The following is a 21,486-nucleotide window of genomic DNA, read 5'->3' on the forward strand; positions in this document are numbered from 1 at the left end:
ATATACAAAACAGACAAGCTGAAGAAAGTTATGAAAGATGAATTTTAAAACCTATTAATACAGGACATGCCCAAGAAGAGCAGAAACAGCTTAATCAGCTCCAAGCAACCAAGGAGAAAGTGAACTTAAAACATGCATCCTTAAAACAAAATAAAATTATAACAAAATATAATTTTTTTTTTACAATTTGCTTTACATCGCACCGACACAGATAGGTCTTATGGTAACGATGGGACAGGAAAGGTCTAGGAGTGGGAACGAAGAGGCCGGGGCCTTAATTAAGTTACAACCCCAGCATCTGCCTGGTGTGAAAATGGGGAAACACGGAAAGCCATTTTCAGCGCTGCCGACAGTGGGGTTCAAACCCACTATCTCCTGGGTGCAAGCTCACAGCTGCACGCCTGTAACCGCACGGCCAACTCACCGGTAACAAAATATCAGTGCTTGCTGAACAAAGGGATTTCAATGATTGGAGAATATTATGCATGTGTAATATGGCATTACAAATGAATTCTATCGATAATAATGCATAGGATAAAATGAAAACTGCCTCCATGTACTTCATTCTACAGAATGATATACATATACGTAGTAAGCTATCAGCTCAATATCATAACATGGGGAAATACTGATAAACTACCATGTGATGTGTTCAAAATATGATTGCACTTGGCCATGCCAAGAACTACTGCTCGTTTATGTCCAGTGCTCTGCCCTACAGCTCTGTCACTAGGTACAGGAGTCTGCTAAATCTATGACTACTCAGTTAGGCAGTCAGTCCTTGACAATAACAATAGTAACTTTTGTTCAACCATTAACACACATTTCATACCAACTTCATTCCTATTGTTTTTACATTTGTAGCACACACAAATTCTTCTCTGAAATTTATCTTGCCCTGTTGGTAATGCGAGACTCATGTGACGACTACTCGATCCACTGACGTGCCTGCTACTTGCCCTGCTCTCATCTCAATCAAATATCAATCAATACTGTTCTGCATTTAGGGCAGTCGGCCAGGTGGCAGATTCCCTATCTGTTGCTTTCCTAGCCTTTTCCGAAATGATTTCAAAGAAATTGGAAATTTATTGAACATCTCCCTTGGTAAGTTATTCCAATCCCTAACTCCCCTTCCTATAAATGAATATTTGCCCCAGTGGTAAACCTGTGGTAAACAAACACTTAGTACTGCTTCATCCAAGTGCAATCGTGTTTTGTATATGCAATAATATATCATTCAGTTCCTTGTGAAACCTGAGTCTTTCCATGAAACTGCAACAACAAAGTAAAGAATTTCTGTGATTGATTACGCCATCAGAAATTTCAGTTACAGAACATAAAATTCTGAACACAGACAGCAAAAGGATATTGGAATATTTTCCCATTATTTGGTATTAATGCGCAAGTTTTTAAGTTATATGGTGGCTAAAGCCTTTTACATAATTATGAAGTTGTCTAGTTATAAGGTACCGTAATGCCAATCTTAAAATGTAATAACATTTATGTTATAAGAAATTTATTACATGTAGTACTGATCTGGGCAAGACAGTATGTGAGCAAACTGGTACCTGAAGAAAATGTGGTAAAATCTGTCTTTCAGGATAAAAATGAACATAAGAAGGCATCAGAACAATTTGTTGCATTTTACACAACGCTTAATGACAAGTTAAGGAACAGATATCAACATGCATTTGGTGCACTGACAGTGTTAATCAGTGAGGAGAAAAAACCACTTGTTGAAGGGTAGTTGCTATGGGTCAGGTGGGAATTTCTGCTGAGGGATAACAATATGCTTAATATTGTACAGAATTATCTAAAGCACATGGTGAAGGTTAAGAAAACATTCATAGATAACCGCCCTGGACTAGAATAGAATTTTGGTTTTCTGAGGAAAAATCATGAACTCACAGTGAAAAACAGGGAGAACACCAGAAGAGCCAGGGCAGCTGTTACCAGGGATACTATGACAGGATATTTCCAGAAACCTGCAGGAAAACTTGGAAGGAATTCCTTTCTCAAATATCACCAACTATGATGAAACAAATTTCTATGCTGAGCCAGGGCAAATGAAGATGTTTGTAAAAAGTGCCATTTAACATCCTGAGAGAAATTTTGACACATACAAAACAAGTATCAGTATTATGGTGGCCACGACTTTTGACGGAACAGTGTTATTTTATTCATTGTCTACAAAACAAGCACAAATAGCTGCAAAGAAGGAGGGATCAACAGTGCTGGTTACAGCCAAAACATGAGTGGATGGTTTGATTTGACCATGTTTGGAGCAAGTTTAAGAAAAAAATTTCTTGCCTTATGCAACGATATTACAAGAGCTGACAGTCACGACTGGCAATAACTTGTTCACTCATCTGTCGATTAATCCATAAAATTTTTCCAAAAATATGACCTCAAATTTCTGCTGTTACATCCAAACACCTTTGCCAGCCTCTATATGTGGCCTTTTTCTTTTCTTCAACCCTAAAAGATGGGTTGACAAAGTGTTTTAGACGAGTGGAAGAAAACGAACACTATAGTTGTATCCAAATCAAAGTTCTCTAAACCTCTGAAACATACATTTCAGAAGAAAGGTGCAAATTGTGCAGCAATTGTAATATTGGAATTTAGGAAGACAGGCACTGTGGCCTTCACAGTGCAGATAAAAGTACTAGGCCAAATTCCATATAACAATGTTAATGATTAAAACGAGGCTTTCATGCACTATAAAATTCCAAAATACAGATGAAATCGTGCACTATCAAACTAAGCAAATGCACGATAAAGGAAAATACACACCTTCATTTTTGTTTCAAATTCTTTATTTCACTTCACTTTTTATGGCACAGTTAACAACCATCAACATTTCTAAATTGGTTTCTGTGAAGTTCCTGCATTTGTCAGTTAATATTTTTGTAGGCAGACCTCTCTACATCACAAGAAGTTATGAGTGCAAATTTTCATGAACATATTTGTGACAGTGTCTTCATTCAAGTTTTTGCCACAAAGAACCTTCTTCACTGAACAAAAGAATCTGTAGTCTGGGTTCACATTTATGACCCTGTCCACTTTGTTCTTTGTCGCTACACCCACCCCTTTCCCCACAGGCATAACCAAGGGATCTATGGAATTCCTCAAAATTTTACATCAAGTCTACCCGTGACAGACATGTAGCTACTAATTTAGTTCTTGTATAGGGTAGTTTACAGGAGTTGTTTTAATGTAAATTAGATCCGGTTGCACGTATTTACATTCAAATACTACTTGTGCATCTCTGATATACACTACATCATCTGGCGATAAACTATTTACTACCTAAAATGGAGAAGTATTTCTTTTAGAATGAAATACGAGAAATATTAAAATCAATTATTAAAATTTGGTATGGTAATTAACCCTTGGTTCTCGCATGGTGAGCGCGGCGCTCACCTCCGTTTTTGATTATTTGTTGTTGGAATATTACAACACCTCTAGTTTTGAAACTGTACATATCTTTCAAACAAATTGTTAGGAAGGGGAAGTGTCAGCTATTTCCATTATCTTTGAAAACTGAGACCCTCAATCCATGATAAAGAGCAATAGTACAAGTTTGGTGAGCGGTGCGCTCAGTAGCGAGCGACAGTGCTAGTCAATTCTGTGCACTGTAATAAGTCAAAGTTTGTCTTACGCTTGTGTTTAATGTGAAATGTTCATATTGTGAATGTTGTTCGTGAATTTACACAAGTTACAATGGCATCCACTGATCAGATAATTTCGTGGTTAGGTGAAATGTTGGAGGAAGCGGACTTTAACACCGAAAGTGATGGTAATGAAACAGATAAGATTTACGAAAGTGATCCGAACTCTGAAACAGTGTGTCCGCATGTTCTGAGGAAGAAGAGGCACTTTTGTTGATTGAAGGCTGTATTCCATTAGTTTTAGGAAAGGATGGAATTACTAAGCGGGGGCTCCATGTTCCCGTTACAAATGTTCGAACCCGGAAAAAGTGTTCCAGGACTCATGCTGAAAGGAACAGAAGTGATGACTAACTGGGTAAAATGTTTGTTTCCTGTTATGCTGGATTATATGTTAGTTCATATTGAGCTTACTCTTCCTAGCACAAATTTGTTTAAATTTAAGCATTCGTGCTCCTAAGTAGATTGTTAGTCCTGTTTCTTGATACGGGATTGGGGATGAAGTGAGATGAAGTTTGTTTTACGACCGGGTGCCCTTCCTGATGCCAACCTCAGTTGAAGAGCTAATGAAGATGAAATGAATGATGGTGAATGAAGGAGGTGGAAGTAATTAGCTATCTCCTATGAATAGCGACTGAACCGGCATTTGCCTGGAAGTGTAAACTGGAAACAATAGAAAATCATTCTCAGGACAGCCAGAGCTTGGCTCCATGGCCATAGCGCCTTAACTTGCGTGGCCACTGCACTCGCTTGTGTTCCTAAATAAATAACTATCTCAAACTTGACGAATTTATCTCCATCTTTATATGGCCATATTATGACTTTTAAACATAAAGGTGAGCACTGCGCTCACTAGCAAGTAACAGCTCGCGTAAAGATCTAGCAAGTAATGCCGGGTTAAGAACCACTATCATTCATACCAGTTTAATGACAGCATATTATGGGACTGATAAAAGCCAAGCTCAATTCAAAAGCGAGCATAAAAACTGAAAATAAAATTTGGACGGGGAAATAACGCCAGGATATTAAATTTCTGAAAAACTATTAGAACATGCATTTAAACTGAATATAATATACACATGATTAAGCTAACCTTAAATATGCATTATACCTGAATTTTTCTCAAAAAGACCAAAACATGCAAACAAGCATGAAAAAAGAGCACTTACTTGAAACAGGAAAGTAATGAAATGGGTAAATACCCCCTCAGTTTGAGCTATGTCCTAAGTTCCTATGAAAATATGCATTTGCATGAAAGTCTTGTTTCGATAACAGCAGCAACCAGGAACAATCTTGGATTGCATCATTCATTAAAAATCTGGAGTAAAGTCATGTTGGAGAGCCAAGTACTGTAACCGTACAACAGGGTTACAGATTTCATTCAGCATTATTTATTATTATTATTATTATTATTATTATTATTATTATTATTATTATTATTATTATTATTATTATTATTATTATTATCATTAATTGACCTGATTCATTAGATTGTATATTCTGATTTTCATCATTTAGACTGTAATATAATTAGGAATCACACATATTATGTCATTTAATCATTGGATAAGGGAATTTTGTTTGTAATTATTCTGTATATAAGTGAGATTTGTTGATACGATAAAGTCATACTTTAACTTGGAACTGTAGGCAGATGAACTGGCATGACATGTTGCAACCAAGGCTATGTTTAACCGAGGTTGTATTAGGCAAGTAAATTTTCCGCTGACACATCTAGGTGGTAACCGTTTGTACGCATGGGGAAGCTATTTAGACACGACTGATCTTGTAAAGTGCGTGGCCACGTGGTTTCGATAGTGTGTCCGTATTCGCTAGCTACCGTGTGTCAATGTGGAAGGGATAACCAGGTAGAAGGGATCTGAGTGGTCATCACGAGTTTATATAAGTCGATGTACGGATAGTTGTGTCGTCTAAGAGGTCTGGTCTGGTCTAAGAGGAGTGGTGATTGGTACAGGTCAGAGACATGGGGTAATTTGTACAAGATCTCAGGAGAAGCAGTAGCACCTAATTGCGAGGTAGAACATCTTTATGCAAGTTTATTTCAGTAGATTCACCAGAGACTTGGTGCCGTGGTCTGTAGATGTATAGGTAGTATATCGTCGTTGCCGGAGCAAAACCTCCTATGTGAAATATTTTAGCTTAGAACTTTGGCTGGTAAGGTTCTGTCATCTAAGGTGCAATACTGTCAAGGCATTCTCGCTCTTCATAATGTATGTGCTGTGGGTCAGTATATCTCCAAAAACATTATCACATAGGAGGTTTCGTCCCGGCAACGACAATATATCGAATTTAAGTGATAAATATCATTGTAGTTCCGTACTGAAGATTACTATACTGATAAGATTACTAATTAATTTCTTATTTAACCACCTATTCAATACATTTGGGTCTTATATAATTAGTATTTTATCCTTATTACATTATAAAAATATGAAACATGTTTCGCCTTTCATAGAAGGCATCTTTAGTCATTGTATCACCTCAGGATTAAATCAGGCATCTGATTTAAATTAAAATATAATATTAAGATTTAACATTTACATGCTTAAAAATATAAGCAGTCGAAAAGAAAAGATGGTTAACAATTTTGGTATTATCTTGAATAACAACATATCAGCCATTAGCTGTAATTAATTAATGGTTGTGTCAAAAGTACATAGTACAATGCTTTATAGTAGTAGTCTATCTTGATGTTTTTATGTTACAATTTTTCTTGAATGTTTAGGAAATATGGAATCAGTTGATTAAGACCTTATTTAGAAATAATTTCATTAAAGTTGTAAAACCATCTGGTTAAAGTCTTTGGTTCGAGAGATTAAGACTTGTGATTATTAACTTGTAAATATGCAATTAATGATTTGGCATTTGACGTAGTCCTTGACTACGAAGATATAAAATGTTAGAGTCTGACGACAACTTGATTGGAGTATCTTGAATTAAAATAGGCCTTCATTGATCTTGTTAAAGAAGCAAAGTTGTAACACAGCTTTATGGTGTTGGTACGTGTTGAGTAATAGAGTGTTGGTCAAAAGTGACATCTAACTTGTGATGGATGATATGAGATGCCAAGTGTGTGTAGACTGTCCCTTAGACCGCTAAGATGTTACCTATTCGTGTTGAGTGTTGTCAGACTACTAATTATATAAGACCCAAATGTATTGATTAGGTGGTTAAATACTAAATTAATCAATAATCTTATAAGTATTGAATTGAACCGATATATGCAGTTAACAGTTGTCATTATACTTTGAATTCTTTATTAAATTCTAGTATGTAATTCGTGAACTTGGTTCGAGAATTAAATCGTATGTAGATACATCTTACATTGCATAGAAGTGTTGTATTTATTTCAACAGACTCTATATTAGCTACCAAGACGTGTGAAACTAGAGTAGATAGCATGCCTGAATATTACAGGTTCTTCGGTAAAGTTTTCCAATTTCTAACAATAAATAGTGAGTGAACGTAACCGCATCAAGGTTACTACACTCGGCCAGGGAAAGTAGGTCAACTCCAGGTTACATAAGACGAGATAACTGAAGACGGCTTCCGATTCTGAACTGACGGTTTTTCCAGTAATTTCAAGATCAACAGTGGTGTGTGCAGACATCAGGTAATTACAGCATCAGACATGTTATGCATAAATAACATGAAGAAGAATTTAATCAGTGGCAATCTCACAATTAATTCACACTGAATGCCTATAGCTTTTTAAAATTTAGATCAAATTTTATGTAACAACAAATCTCACAGGGTATTTTTTATAGTGTTAAATTAAAGTACAGCAATGCAAGTTCATTGTGATGTAAACTATAGTCATGAATTCAGTTTTCTTTCAATAATAACAAGTGATTCTATTTTCAAGTACAATCCTCAATTGTGAAAATGCAACCATAATCGACAACTGCCTTGATCCATATTCCTGTATATTGACAGATGTGCGAGTTTATCACCTCACGCCTTGAGAATAAAGAGGCATGCTCTCCGAATGATGTTGCTTATTACAGCACCTGGCGCTCAACCAACTTATAGTATGTTGTGTGAAGGAAATTAGTACACTGTATAAAAATAAAAAAGACGCACCAGGAAGGAATTGTCCGGTGGTGATAAAAATCGGTGGATATGAGGAACAGACATAGAAAAACAAACGATCAAAAGTGCAGAACAATCGAATGATTTATTGCAGAGCTAGAGCGTTACAAAGTGAGGACGTCAATAAGGTGTTGGTCCACCTCTGGCCTGGATGCAAGCTGTCACTCGACGTGGCATAGACTGACAAAGGTCCCAGATGGTGTCCTGCTGAATTTCGTGCCAAATGGTCTCAACTATTGGGCTAAATTGGCAACATTCCAGGATGTTCGCAATCGCCTTCCCATGACGTCCCAAATGTGCTCTATGGGAGAGAGATCAGGCGACGGAGCTGGCCAAGGAAGGACAGGGCAAGCTTGAAGACAGTTCATAGCAACACGTGCCGTGTGCGGCCGGGCATTATCCTGTTGGAAAGTAAGGCCTGGATGTCGCTGAAGGAACGGTAACATAACCAGCTGTAGAATGTCATCAACATACCGCTGTGCTGTCAGTGTGCCGTTATTGTTGCTTCTCTGTGTGTTAGATTTTAAATATGAAGTAGTCTTAAAACAATACAAAGGTGTTTACACCGGTAGATGAGGCCTGATGACAAAAATATTCATTTCCCTGAAACCGTTTCACATACAAAGTTAAACTTTCACATGATGCTTGCTCCTCTGTGTCCTAGATTTTAAATAAGGAGTGGTCTTAAAACAATACAATGATAATGGATTTTAATTGGGGGGAAGGAGGTAAATACTGATGAAAACATTACTTATCCCTCCAAACCGTTTGATGTACAAAGTTGTAATTTACAAGGAAGTTGTTTTTTGTCGTAGGTGACAAATGTTTTATAATTCAAAATATTTGCCATCATCATGCAGAAGTTGTGACCAAGGATTCACAACAGCCAAGATATTGGACCAAATTTTGGACTTATTTCGATCATTGCCAACAGAATCTATTTGTAAAACAGAGGAATTTAACTGAAATAAACTTAAACTTAGTACGCAACTTGCAGAAAAATTACTGAGACTCTATACCATTAATAGTACCTCTGTACTCTTGCCCACATCGAATGTCTATGTTTTGAAAAATTTTAAACTTTCAGATTACTAATTCCCCAAGCTTAATACATATAGTAAATATTATAAGAGGTTATTTCAGAGTAATTGGTGCTGCCCACTATACACACAAATTTGTATGTCTAAGGAGTTTTGGCTCTGTGAGAGGCTTGATGACAAAAATATTAATTTCTTTAGAATCGTTTGACTTACGAAGTATAAATTTCAAATGATATCCTAGGTGTTAAAGAAGAAAGATTTGAAAAAAATAACCCATCAGGGAGTAAAGATCCAAAAAATAAAAAGGTTCATTCCTCTGAAACTGTTTAATGTACAAAGACAAAGTTCAAAATGGCATTATATATTTTAAATCCTAGGGGTGAAATATTTTATAAAATGTCACTCCTAAGGGGTTAAATGGGGTTAGCTCCAGAAATGAAATTATTCATCCCTGCAAAACCGTCTGACGTATAGAGTTTTTAATTTTACAAAAAGGTTGTGCTTTTATGTCCTACTGAACTCGATAGCAGCAGTGGCTTAAGTGCGGCCAGTATCCAGTATTCAGGAGATAGTGAATTCAAATCCCACTGTCGACAGCTCTGAAGATGGTTTTCCATGGTTTCCCCATTTTTACACAAGGCAATTGTGAAAATGCAACCATAATCGACAATTGCCTTGATCCATATTCCTGTATATTGCCAGATGTGCGAGTTTATCACCTCACGCCTTGAGAATAAAGAGGCATGCTCTCCGAATGATGTTGCTTATTACAGCACCTGGCGCTCAACCAATTTATAGTATGTTGTGTGAAGGAAATTAGTGCACTGTATAAAAATAAAAAAGACGCACCAGGAAGGAATTGTCCGGTGGTACCTTAATTAAGGCAACGCATGCTTCCTTCCCACTCCTGGCCCTTTCCTGTCCCATTGTCACCATAAGACCTATGTGTGTCGGTGTGACGTAAAGCAACCTGTAAAAAAAAAAGTTCTCTCCTAGGGATTTACACTGAAAATGCCTGGCTCCTAGGCTGAATAGTCAGCATAGTGCTCCCATTGTCACCATAAGACCTATGTGTGTCGGTGTGACATAAAGCAACCTGTAAAAAAAAAAGTTCTCTCCTAGGGATTTACACTGAAAATGCCTGGCTCCTAGGCTGAATAGTCAGCATAGTGCTCTTCGATTCAGAGGGTTCCAGGTTCGATTCCTGGCCGGGTCGGAGTTTTAATCTTAAATGGGTAATCCCCTTGGCTCGGACTCTGGGTGTTGGTGCTGTCCCCAACATCCCTGCAATTCACACACCACACATTATCCTCCACCACAATAGCACGCAGTTACCTACACATGGCAGATGCCACCCACCCTCATCGAAGAGTCTGCCTTACAAGGGCTGCACCCGGCTACAAAAAGCCACATGAAATTATATATACTGAAAATCACAACATTCATTCATTCATTCATTCATTCATTCATTCATTCATTCATTCTTCTAAAACCGTTTCACGTACAAACTTAAAATATTATATCATGGTTGGTCTTCTATGTCCTAGAAGTTAAATAAGAAATATTTGACAAATATAACAAAACATCCATTCCTCCATTACTGTTCAATATGCAAAGTCAACATTTCACAGACTGATCGCTTCTCAATCCTAGACCTTAAATAAGACAGGCTTCTAAAACATTCCAATTCCTAAAATAAAATAATCATTCCTCAAAAACCGCCTGATGTACCGTATGAACTAAGGGTATATTTTACAAGCTTAGGTGACAGTGGACTCACCAAATTCAAAACTTCGCAAGATAATCTTCAGTTTAAAACCGTAGCAAAGCACAGGTATCTTGCTAGTAATTATACAATTTGTATGCTTCTCATTGTAAAGGAGACTGCATACTGATGTATCATTTTGTTGAAATAGAGTAGTTAAATAAAATACAGTACACCAGTACGTCAGAACTGTGGTGATTAGAATCACGATTTTAAAAATATTGTTCTTAAAGTAGATGAAGGAATTCCAAATTAATCAGCAACCTTTTTCTGGTTAAGATTACTATTTTCATTATACATTTGAACATTTTTCTAATTTATTCGGTAAGGAAAGTGCTTTCCTTTTCAAACTTATTACTATATACAAGCTTTAACAAACTGAATACAAGCGAAAGGCAATCTTAGAACTGTCTAGGTAAACCAGTAAGGAAAAGTTTTCTTTTCTCACTTCCTTTTCCATGATTTCCACATTGGTATGTGACAACTTGTTTCTAAGAAATCTTAAATTGCCCTCTCCTTCTACCTACAGTATATTAGTCCATATAATGTACTCTCTACACACTGCAGACTCCTTGTATCGAGAATAAGATAAGCTGATTGAGAAGTCAGAATATCAAAATACTTTATCTACCTAGCCTTTAGCTCTGGGCAAAGTTTACAGTTTTCTTCAAGTCTGTAGGTACATTTCCATTTCTTCTGAACTCAGCTAAAAATTAACCAAAGAATATTTCCTAAAAAAAAAAAAAAAAAAAAAAAAAAGTGTCTTACATGGGGGTGAAGCGTGATATAAGAGGGTATTTCATAATGGCGTCCTCTATGAAATGTCTAGGGTCTAGGCAAAAAGCAAGTATTACCAGGGGGGCCGATGACCTTAGCTGTTAGGCCTCTTTAAACATCATCATCATCATCATCATCAATGTCCCACTCCACTCACCTAGGTGTGGCTATTCTGAACATTTATTGTGATGAAATGTGTGACATTATTCAGATATAGTGGAATTTTCCTTTCTTTTCTATACAAATGTACCAGCTAGGTGCGACAACCCAACATACTGTAAAATATGTATCCAACACACCTGGTACAACAAAAAGTAACAAAAGGATGTTACAAACAACACAGATATCAGATGTTTCTTGGTCATCTCTTTGGTTTCAATTTTGGAAACTTCTCTAGTTTCTCTTATGCCAATTTGCTGCAAGATACTTGCCCTGAGGTTTAATAATTTTGAAGTTCTTTTAGCAAAGTAACATTACACACACTGGATAAAGGAAATATAAGAAGGAAAATATTACTTGTTTAAGGGAGCATGTGAAAGACATTGCAAACCCAATAAAGACCATACAAATTATTTCAACATTTAATTACAAACATTTTTGTTTTCTTTCTACTTCTCCCTCTTCCCTATTATCTGTACCTTTTGATGTTTCTATCTTGCAACTCATACCCAATATTACCGTTTGCCACACACAACTAGCACACAATTTCCTATACACAGAACAGTCTTGTCAGAGGGCCTGTCATACAAGGGCTGCATCAGGCTACCCAATAGCCACACTGAATTATTATCTTTATTATTATTCACTCATTCATACATATAAGAAGTAGGACTAAACAAACAAACAAACAAACAAACAAACAAACAAACAAACAAACAAACAAACAAAGTCATGCCAAACTAAAGTGAGACAAGTACAAAGAAAACAAAAAACACACATGGAGTCTATTATACCACAAAATGTACGATGAAACATGTCACCAACATTTAAGAACAACCTTAGAATATAATGCAAGATGTTTTCCTCTATATTCTTTCCAAAAATATAAAGGATAATGTAATTTTATATTTTTTAAAAATCTAATGTTTGTGACCTAGTTCCATTGACTTCATGGTTGCTGCTTCCACGGCATCCATAAGAGCACACCTGCAAAGATATGAAAATTCATTTCAAAAATCTTTCAGTGTACTATAAATAATCTATAGGGTTCCAACTACATGCTTTTTTAAGATACTGATAGATACAAGATAATTATATGCATCGCACAGGTTTCAAGACAAGCTCAGTGAACAAAAACAAATATGCAGCTGTTTCAATTTGCTAGGAATGGGAGTAAAGAAAACGTAGGACATCTGCAACTGACTCCCACCTTGATGTGAACACAACTCATTGCACACATACACCATTTTCTTACAACAGTCAGTCTCTTACCACTACCAAATGATCCACAAATTAACTGTTGTAATGGCCTGATATTTTATATCTGTCACTATCATCAATCATATATGTATAACATCCAGGCTTGTATACCTACCTCTGTAGAGTAACAGTTAGTGCTAATAGCTACCGTCCTCCAACACCCATGTTTCAATTCCTGGCACTGACAGAAAGTTAACATTTGCAGGAGGGCTGGTATGTGGTTAAAATAGTACACGCAGCTTACTCTATTGGAGGTGTGCCTCAAAAAGAGCTGCACCACCTTGGGACAAGGACACAAATTTACATTTGTCCAACTCCATAGAGTAACAGCACTATTAGCTGCTACCCCCAGGGACCCAGGTTCAATTACTGGTACTATCAGAGATTTAAGATTGGCAGGAGGGCTAGTATGTGGTTAGAAAGGTACATGCAGTTCACCTTCATTGGCGGTGTACTTAAAACACCTGTACCACCTTGAGAAATACAAGGACAGAAGTTTAATTATTATAGCTTTGTACTGTATAATTTCACAGTAATCATTAGAATTAAATTGCAACAAGAAATTAAGTGGTTCAACCTATTCAATACAAGTAAATAAGAAATGCAGTGTTACATTCTTATTTGGTTAAAAGCGGTATCAGTTTTGACCACCAATCTGGGCCATCATCAGCCGATTAAAAATACAAAAACAACGCATAGGAAAACAAAAAATTAAAGGATAAGTCTTTCACAAAAGCAGTTCAAGAAGCAACATAAGACAATAGGGATTAGCACTGCGCAATTTTAAATAATAAAATCCAGAAGAAGTCGAAGATCAGTCACTTATATGTAGCAAGGCGCAAGTCCCTGTAGAGTAGCAAAACACATGCAATGTCCGGCAATGAGCCTTAAAATGTTTACGAGAAGAGGTGAACAGTTCATTGAACAAGCCTGCAAACACTGCCAGGCGCGAAGTCACAACACGATTTAATAAATTTGAAGTTTCAAAATTGTGTATGGGTCGAAGACAAGTCGCTTAAATAAAGTAAGATGCTAGCTCCTGAAGATCAGCACAACATATGCAATGTCCAGCACTGTGCTTCTAAATGCCGACGAAACTTGGTGAATAGCTTAAAGAACAAGCCTGAAAATGTTTCAGTCGTGAAAATATATAATACAAGTTAATATAATTGAAGTATATATCAATGTTAATAGGATCTTATAGATTCTTTAGAGATGCAGAACAGGTTGATGTAAAAAAACAATTGCGAGGAGAAAAATGTTAAAAATCCCAATATTGGAAACAAATGAAAAACGCATATGCATAGCGTGTTATTTCTTGAAGATAAGAATTCGGGTCGTACTTGAGGTAGCGTTAGGTATGAGTTAGGATTAGTAGATAAGAGAAGATTAAAAGAGAACTGGAAGTTAAAAGAAGATGGGAAAGGATAGGATAGGGAAATAAAGGAGGGGTAGTTTAGGGTGGGTTAGGAGGATGGGTTATTGGAGGTAGAAAACGTGGGTAACTGTGTAAGGCATGGAAAATTGAATTTGAGTTTAGAAATTTAGCAATTTTGAGAAGAAGAATTAGGAAGTTGAATAGAATATTGTTTCTTTTTGTTTTTTTTTTCAGAAATGTCGTTTAAATTTAAATTAGGGTTGAAGTATTGGTCAAGGTGAATAAAACAATTTTCAGTAATGTTTAGAAGGGGGCCTTTGTTAATGATTTTAAGTATTTTTATGTCTTTTTCAATATTGGTGAAACTATGTTTGGAGTCTTGTATGTGTTGTCCTAAAGCAGAGAATCTGTTGTATTTAATGGCGTTGATATGTTCGGAGTATCTGATATAAAAGTTGCGTCCAATCTGTCCAATGTACGAGGAGCTGCAGTTGTTACATTTGAATCTGTATACTCCAGATTTAGAAAAAGCATTAGATTTATTTAATGATTTAGAGTTGTGTAATATATAAAGATTTCTGTTATTGGTTCTAAAAGAAATTTACATGTTGTGTATTTTAAGAACATTGATTATTTTATAAGCATCTTGAGTGAAAGTAAAATTGGAAAATGCAGTGGGTTTGGTTTTGTCTTTTGTTAACGTGGTTTTAGGACGGTGTTGGAATTTGTTGATAATACAGTTTATGAAAGAGTTGTTAAAGCCATTAAGTTTAGCGATAGTATGGATAGTGTTCAATTTGTTATTTAAATCTTTTTTAGATATAGGGGTGTTGAAGGCACGAAAAATTAGGCAGTTATAAGTAGTACGTTTATGTGCTTGAGGGTGTGAAGAATCCTGCCATATTGTGGTTGCTGTCTGGGTTGGTTTTCTGAAAATTTTGTAAGTTAAAGAAGAAGGATGTCTGGTTATAGTTAAGTCTAGAAAATTAAGAGTTTTGTTCTCTTCTAATCTACCCATCGAAAACTAATGTGTGCGCCTTTCATTTAAAGAACAAAGAAGCCCTGCGGAAGCTGCGTGTGAATTGGAAAGGAATGGAGCTGGAACATAGCAATACTCCAGTTTACCTCGGTGTTACCCTGAATCGTTCGCTGACCTTCACCACACACTGCACCAAACTCAGGGCAAAAGTTTCATCACAAAACTGCCTATTGCGTAAGGTAACTGGTTCTGGAAGGGGTGACCATCCGCAGACAGTAAGGACAACTGCCCTAGCACTCTGCTGCTGAATATGCTAGTCCCGTGTGGTATAAATCAGCTCACGCAAAGACAATCGACATTGCCTTGAATGAAACCTGCAGGCTAATTACAGGCTGTTTAAAACCAACACCCGCACAGAAGTTGTATTCACTTGCAGGTATAGCCCCACCTGATATTAGACGTGAGGTGGCCACTAATATAGAGAGACAAAAGGTTTGCAGCATCTCAGCTCATCCCCTTCATGAACATCAGCCACCACCAGCTCGACTGAAATCCAGGAAGAGTTTTCTACAGTCTTCTGCTCCACTTGATTCTGACCCAAAAAAGGCCAGGGTTAAGCTATGGAAACAAAGGTACCCAGATCATCCGGAACGTATTGGAATTGAAGAAAAGCCGCCACCTGGTCACGAAGGTTAAACAGACTGCGGACCGGCGTTGCAAGATCTAAGGACAATCTTGTGAAATGGGGCATCATGCATGGTGGGGACTCATTACGCGAATGTGAAGAGGAACAGACTTCTACGCACCTCTTGCACTGTCGTCTATGCCCAGATTCATGTACAGGGTTTGAATTGGCACTGGCTGGAAACAATGCCATCAATGTAGCCAAATACTGGTCACAACTTGTGTAAATATTGTGTATATAGTGTAGATATTTTCATGTAATACTTCCTTTCTCCTTTTTTAATTTTTTACAATTAATTTGTTCATATGTCTCATTTTGAGTGATTAACATACTTCATATTTTTATTATTTAATTTTTTGAATTGAATTTGAATTGATTTTTTATATATTGGTACCTCTGACACGAATAAATAATAAATAATCTTTTAATCTTCTCTTATCTACTAATCCTCCTCCTTTATTACCTTATCCCATATTTTCTTATCTTTTCTTTTCACCTCTCCTCTCGATTAAAAAAAAAGATTATGTTTTCCGAATTGAACTGTATACTATAATACCACCTACAGTTCAGATCATTACAACATTCAAATTTAAACTCATACCTAACGCTACCTCAAGTATGACCCGAATTCTTATCTTCAAGAAATAACACGCTATGCATACGAGTTTTTCATTTGTTTCCAATATTGCGATTTTTAACATTTTTCTCCTCACAATTGTTTTTTACGTCAACTGTTCTGCATCTCTAAAGAATCTACAAGATCCTATTAACTTTGATATATACTTCAATTATATTAACTCGTGTTATATATTTTCATGACTGTAGCATTTGCAGGCTTGTTCTTAAGCTATTCATCGAATTTCGTCGGCATTTAAAAGCACAGTGCCGGACATTGTGTATGTTGCGCTGATCTTCAGGACCTAGCATCTTACTTTATTTAAGCGACTTGTCTTCGACCCATACACAATTTTGGAACTTCAAATTTATTAAATCGTGTTGTGACTTCGCAGCTGGCAGTGTTTGCAGGCTTGTTCAATGAACTGTTTATCTCTTCTCGTAAACATTTTAAGGCACAGTGCCGGACATTGCGTGTGTTGTGCTATTCTTCAGGGACTTGCGCCCTGCTACATATAAGTGACTGATCTTCGACTTCTTCTGGATTTTATTATTTAAAAATCACGCAGTGCTAATCCCTATTGTCTTATATTACTTCTTGAACTGCTTTTGTGAAAGACTTATCCTTTATTTTTTGTTTCCCTATGCATTATTTTTGTATTTCTAATCGGTTGATGATGACCCAGATTGGTGGTTGAAACTGGTACCACTTTTAACCAAATAAGAATGTAACACTACATTTCTTATCTATATATATATAAAATAAGAGTTTTGTCTGTACATTGCTTAGAATTTGAAAAGAATGGTATTTCTGTATCGGTCATGTCCATAGAAACAAGAAAACGTACTTTTTACTTTTCCGTAATTTCTGTCTGTCTATCTGTCTGTCTGTATGTATGTACACGCATCACGAGAAAACGGCTGAAGAGAATTTAATGAAAATCGGTATGTGAAGTCGGGGGATGAGCCGCTACAATCTAAACTATAAATAATTTTATTCACACCGAGTGAAATGGTAGTTTAGGGGAAGGCCTTAAATTTAATTCACGAATATTTATATTATTAGCGGTCCTATCGATAAATACTATATAACTAAAGTTATATAGAATTAAATTTCCAATCAATTATGTCTTATACATTTTACCGTACCGGCTCTGATAACACAGATATTATTGAATTTGTAGTTTTGTTGCTAAGTCCATATCAACGCCTAGCCACGAGAAAATGGGTTAACAGAATTTAATGAAAACCACTATATAGAGTCGGGGAATAAGAAACTAGTTTAGGGGAAGGCGCCTAAAATTTAATTTTTAAATACCAGTACCTAAGTTATTTGTGCTATCGAAAAGTACTACATAACAAAAGTTATAGACAATACAATTTCCGATCATTTATGTTTCATTCAGTTTTACTGTACCGACTATGATAAGAGTGGTATTTCAGAAGGCCTACAATATCGAAAGCGCATAACACTGATCAACAATAACTTTACATTGACCATTGTTTGTTACTGATCAACAATAACTTTACATTGACCATTGTTTGTTGTGATGTTCTTCGTTTCTTATGGTCCCGCTCAACTCCGATAGATGGGATTACTACTGCGTACCGAGTATAACAGCCCGACTGAACATTGGCGGGAAATAGCTGGGAAGTTGGAAAATTTTCTTCTTTAGCATGCCATTCCTCTGGTTCATGTAGCCTCCGTGGCTCAGACGGCAGCACGTCGGCCTCTCACCGCTGGTAACAGTGGTTCAAATCCCGGTCACTCCATGTGAGATTTGTGCTGGACAAAGCAGAGGCGGGACATGTTTTTCTCCGGGTACTCCGGTTTTCCGTCATCTTTCATTCTAGCAACACTCTCCATTCTCATTTCATAGCATCTATCAGTCATTAATGTATCACTGGGAGTGGCGACCCCATCGTACTAATAGCCAATATATAGCCTATGCTTCATTTATTACATCCCTGACCCGATCAATGACTGGAAAACAGGTTGTGGGTTTTCATTTTCCTCTGGTTCATACATTTTCTGATACTGCAGGTACGTAACACACTGGTTCATCATAGTATTCCAGTTATTCGATCCCTACTCTGACGCGCTGTTTTGAATGAGCTGTATGCATACTTACGGCAGAGGCTCACTTAGTAGTAGTAGTAGTAGTAGTATGACCTGGTCTAGAATTACTATTTAAGCCTATTTCAAATTATAGCACCACAATTCTCTAAATAACTCAAAAGTCAACCCTGAAAAGAGTCGTTTGTTAAGAAAAGCTTCTTCCTCTTCACTTTTATTAAATTCTACATTCATTTAATTCCAAATTAGCAGTGAAGAGGGGGCTTCTCCTCTGGCTTGGAGGAAAAAAATGCCTCCAAATCAGATAGGTTTTCCGTTGCCATTGTAGTGAATTGAGATTTTCCGACTCATCGGGTACTCCTCGGAAACAGATTAGTAAAAGGGCATAGTTTTTGCCCTGGGACTCTCCACTATTCGCCTTCCCCAACCCCCCACTCCACTTTGCACCGCAGAAAAAAGACGAAGAGTGTTCACGGATCAGAACTGTCTGCGACTTGGTCATTCCAGCTCTGGAATTCCAGCATAGTACTGTTCGTTAAAAGTGAGAAGTGTGTGGTCTTTCATTTGGTGGAGTATTTCATATGAAAGTATTGATTTTAATCGCGCCATTCCTACTGACGTCATTGCAATGACCTATGTTCATTTCAGTTAGAAAAACTACTAAGACAGTCTTTCTGAGGATGTAAAATGGCTGGTGGAGAGTGAGTGTCTGCCATTATAATGAAAACTCCCCAACCTGGTGGTGACTGATGGCAGGCAAGCGGGCCTATCATTACAATGAAAATTCCCTAACACAGTCTTCATATGAGAAAAGACGTTTGGTGACTTCCCCGTCGCGTTTCTAGGGTAACGTTAAGAGCTATGCAATTTAATACAATCTTGCTCACATAGTGTGCACTACCTAGCCTAGAATTCTGTATACAGTGTAGAATTCCGTTGCGAAGCACGGGTACATCAGCTAGTTTACTTATATTGAATAGGCTGAACCACTTAATTTCTTGTTTCAATTTAATTGTGATACAGTTCAATACGGAACATTATGACATTTTTCTTTAAATGCACAGTAATCATTAGGGTCCAGACGTTGATGACATGTCATTTTTTTTTGAGTGACCAGGTCCAATGCTCTAATATATACAAACTCTGTTCAGGGCACCTTGATTACAAATATATACACTTTAATTTGCATTACTTGCATATCTTTTATTTATTTTAAGAGCATTTTCTTTGATTTTGGAGAACTGTTCTGTCATATTTTCGAGAATTTTGTCTCTTTAGGTCATTTTGTCATTGTCCTGTTACCATTTTATTTTATGAAATTACATCTGAAAGCCTTAATAGGAATTCTGGTTACAGAAATATTGAAATAAAACATTTCAATATAATACAGTGAAACCACATTAATGCGTTCCTCATTAATACGTTTTCCCGCTTATCACGTCGTAAATTCAAAGTCCCGATTCTCATCGCAATAAATCTATATAAAAATACTTTACCTATAGCGTCTTAAATTTTCGTTATAACCGCTTAGTACAATCACATTTTTCGTAGCCCTGAAAATGTTGTCATTCTTTGCGAAAGGAATGTGATTTCCACCTCGAGTAAGAAAGAGCCCTAGCTACAGTTGCGTGATAACAGGAAAAGGCCTTGAATTCCTGAACTTCACAGGATAAGTTGCACCTTCGGTAAGCAAGCTGTTAGCGTCAGGAATGTTCAGTTTTGCTTGCCGGTTAGCAGCGAGATTGCTTAATTGCTTGTATTTTGCATTCCATTTAGAAATTTATTTTGCGTTGAGTAGTACGGTGAAGGGTAGCGTATATTTGTCGCCTGATAATCTACATCTGGATTAGGAACATAATCGTCTGAAGTTGACTAGCGTGGTGCGCATTTGTCTTGTGACAGCCTAGTTATGGATTCAGAAAAGGTCGTGAAATTCCTTACTAATGAAGACAAAATTAAAATCTATCCCAAACAGGACTGGCACCCACATATTTAAGCATGAAGAGGTAGCACGAATGTTGAAACTCGCACCTTTGAGTTTCGACTATCTAGTCGATCATTCGAGTTGGTCAAATCAACATTTCAAAATGCCACCAAAGTCACACATAGTCGAGTGTAACCTCAAATTCATTGTCCAAGAGTGTGACCAATAAATAATGTTTAATAACCCACTAGTCCAAAATAAAAGGCTTCTACTACCATTTGCTTTAGAAAGAGTGTATTCCACAATAATACTTTATATTTTCATGACCCCCTTCCAAATTTTTTCATATTTTGGTTGTCTGGTGTTTTTCATACCTCTCAGTGCACTGTTATTTTATAATCCCCAGCAAAAAAGGTTTTTCATATTTGTTCTCTCTTCTTTTTCACACCTTTTAATATTCTCATCTCATCTTTAGAAATAACCGATATAATTTTGACTGTACCCGCAGATACACGACGTAAAATGCCATCATGTCAGAAAAATTTGCATCTAGTGTTTCCATATCCCTGTTGGATAGTTTTCATTTGTGTATTCAGTAGTAAGTTTTCTTGCTTAACAAGTTATTTTTCCTTGTCCCCTGCAGAAACGTCTTAACGAGGTTTTACTGTATTATTTTTTAATACAGTAACTGTCGCTGGAAATGTTTTACGGTGCAGAGGGTTAAAGTAGATGACTACACAAGTATAGGCCGAAAATGTCTATGATGTGGCGATGACGTGACGTAATCGTTTCGCACCCATGAGTGGGTGAGCTGTCACCGTTCTTCTTTCATGATACAGACTTTATACACACACTTTCCCAGGGAACAAGGCATTTAAGGATTGGAATGTTACCAGGAGTTGCCAAGACTTCCCACACGTACAGCAGAAAGGGTTAGGGCAGAAAGGGAAGGTGTGAATTTTCCATGAGCAGTATTGCCTCAGTTTCACACAGTTCATATCGTGCAGTACTTGGAAGCATTCAAGTACCAATTTTAAAATGCCTAA

The 21,486-nt window shown here is 36.8% G+C and overlaps 1 protein-coding gene across 3 annotated transcripts in view; it reads right to left on the minus strand.

Moving 5' to 3' along the window:
- Positions 1-21,486, minus strand: part of P5cr (Pyrroline 5-carboyxlate reductase) — a 127,499-nt gene that overhangs the window by 22,453 nt on the left and 83,560 nt on the right. For 2 of the 3 annotated variants that reach the window (XM_067137115.2, XM_067137114.2), the window contains one exon: positions 12,457-12,509. In XM_067137115.2, the coding sequence (XP_066993216.2) occupies positions 12,457-12,509 (53 nt within the window). Of the gene's footprint in view, positions 1-7,886; positions 8,385-12,456; positions 12,510-21,486 lie in introns of those variants that run through there. The other variant, XM_067137116.2, reaches the window with a different exon arrangement.

This window comes from Anabrus simplex, chromosome 1 (assembly GCF_040414725.1).
Source record: "Anabrus simplex isolate iqAnaSimp1 chromosome 1, ASM4041472v1, whole genome shotgun sequence".
Lineage (NCBI taxonomy): Eukaryota > Metazoa > Arthropoda > Insecta > Orthoptera > Tettigoniidae > Anabrus > Anabrus simplex.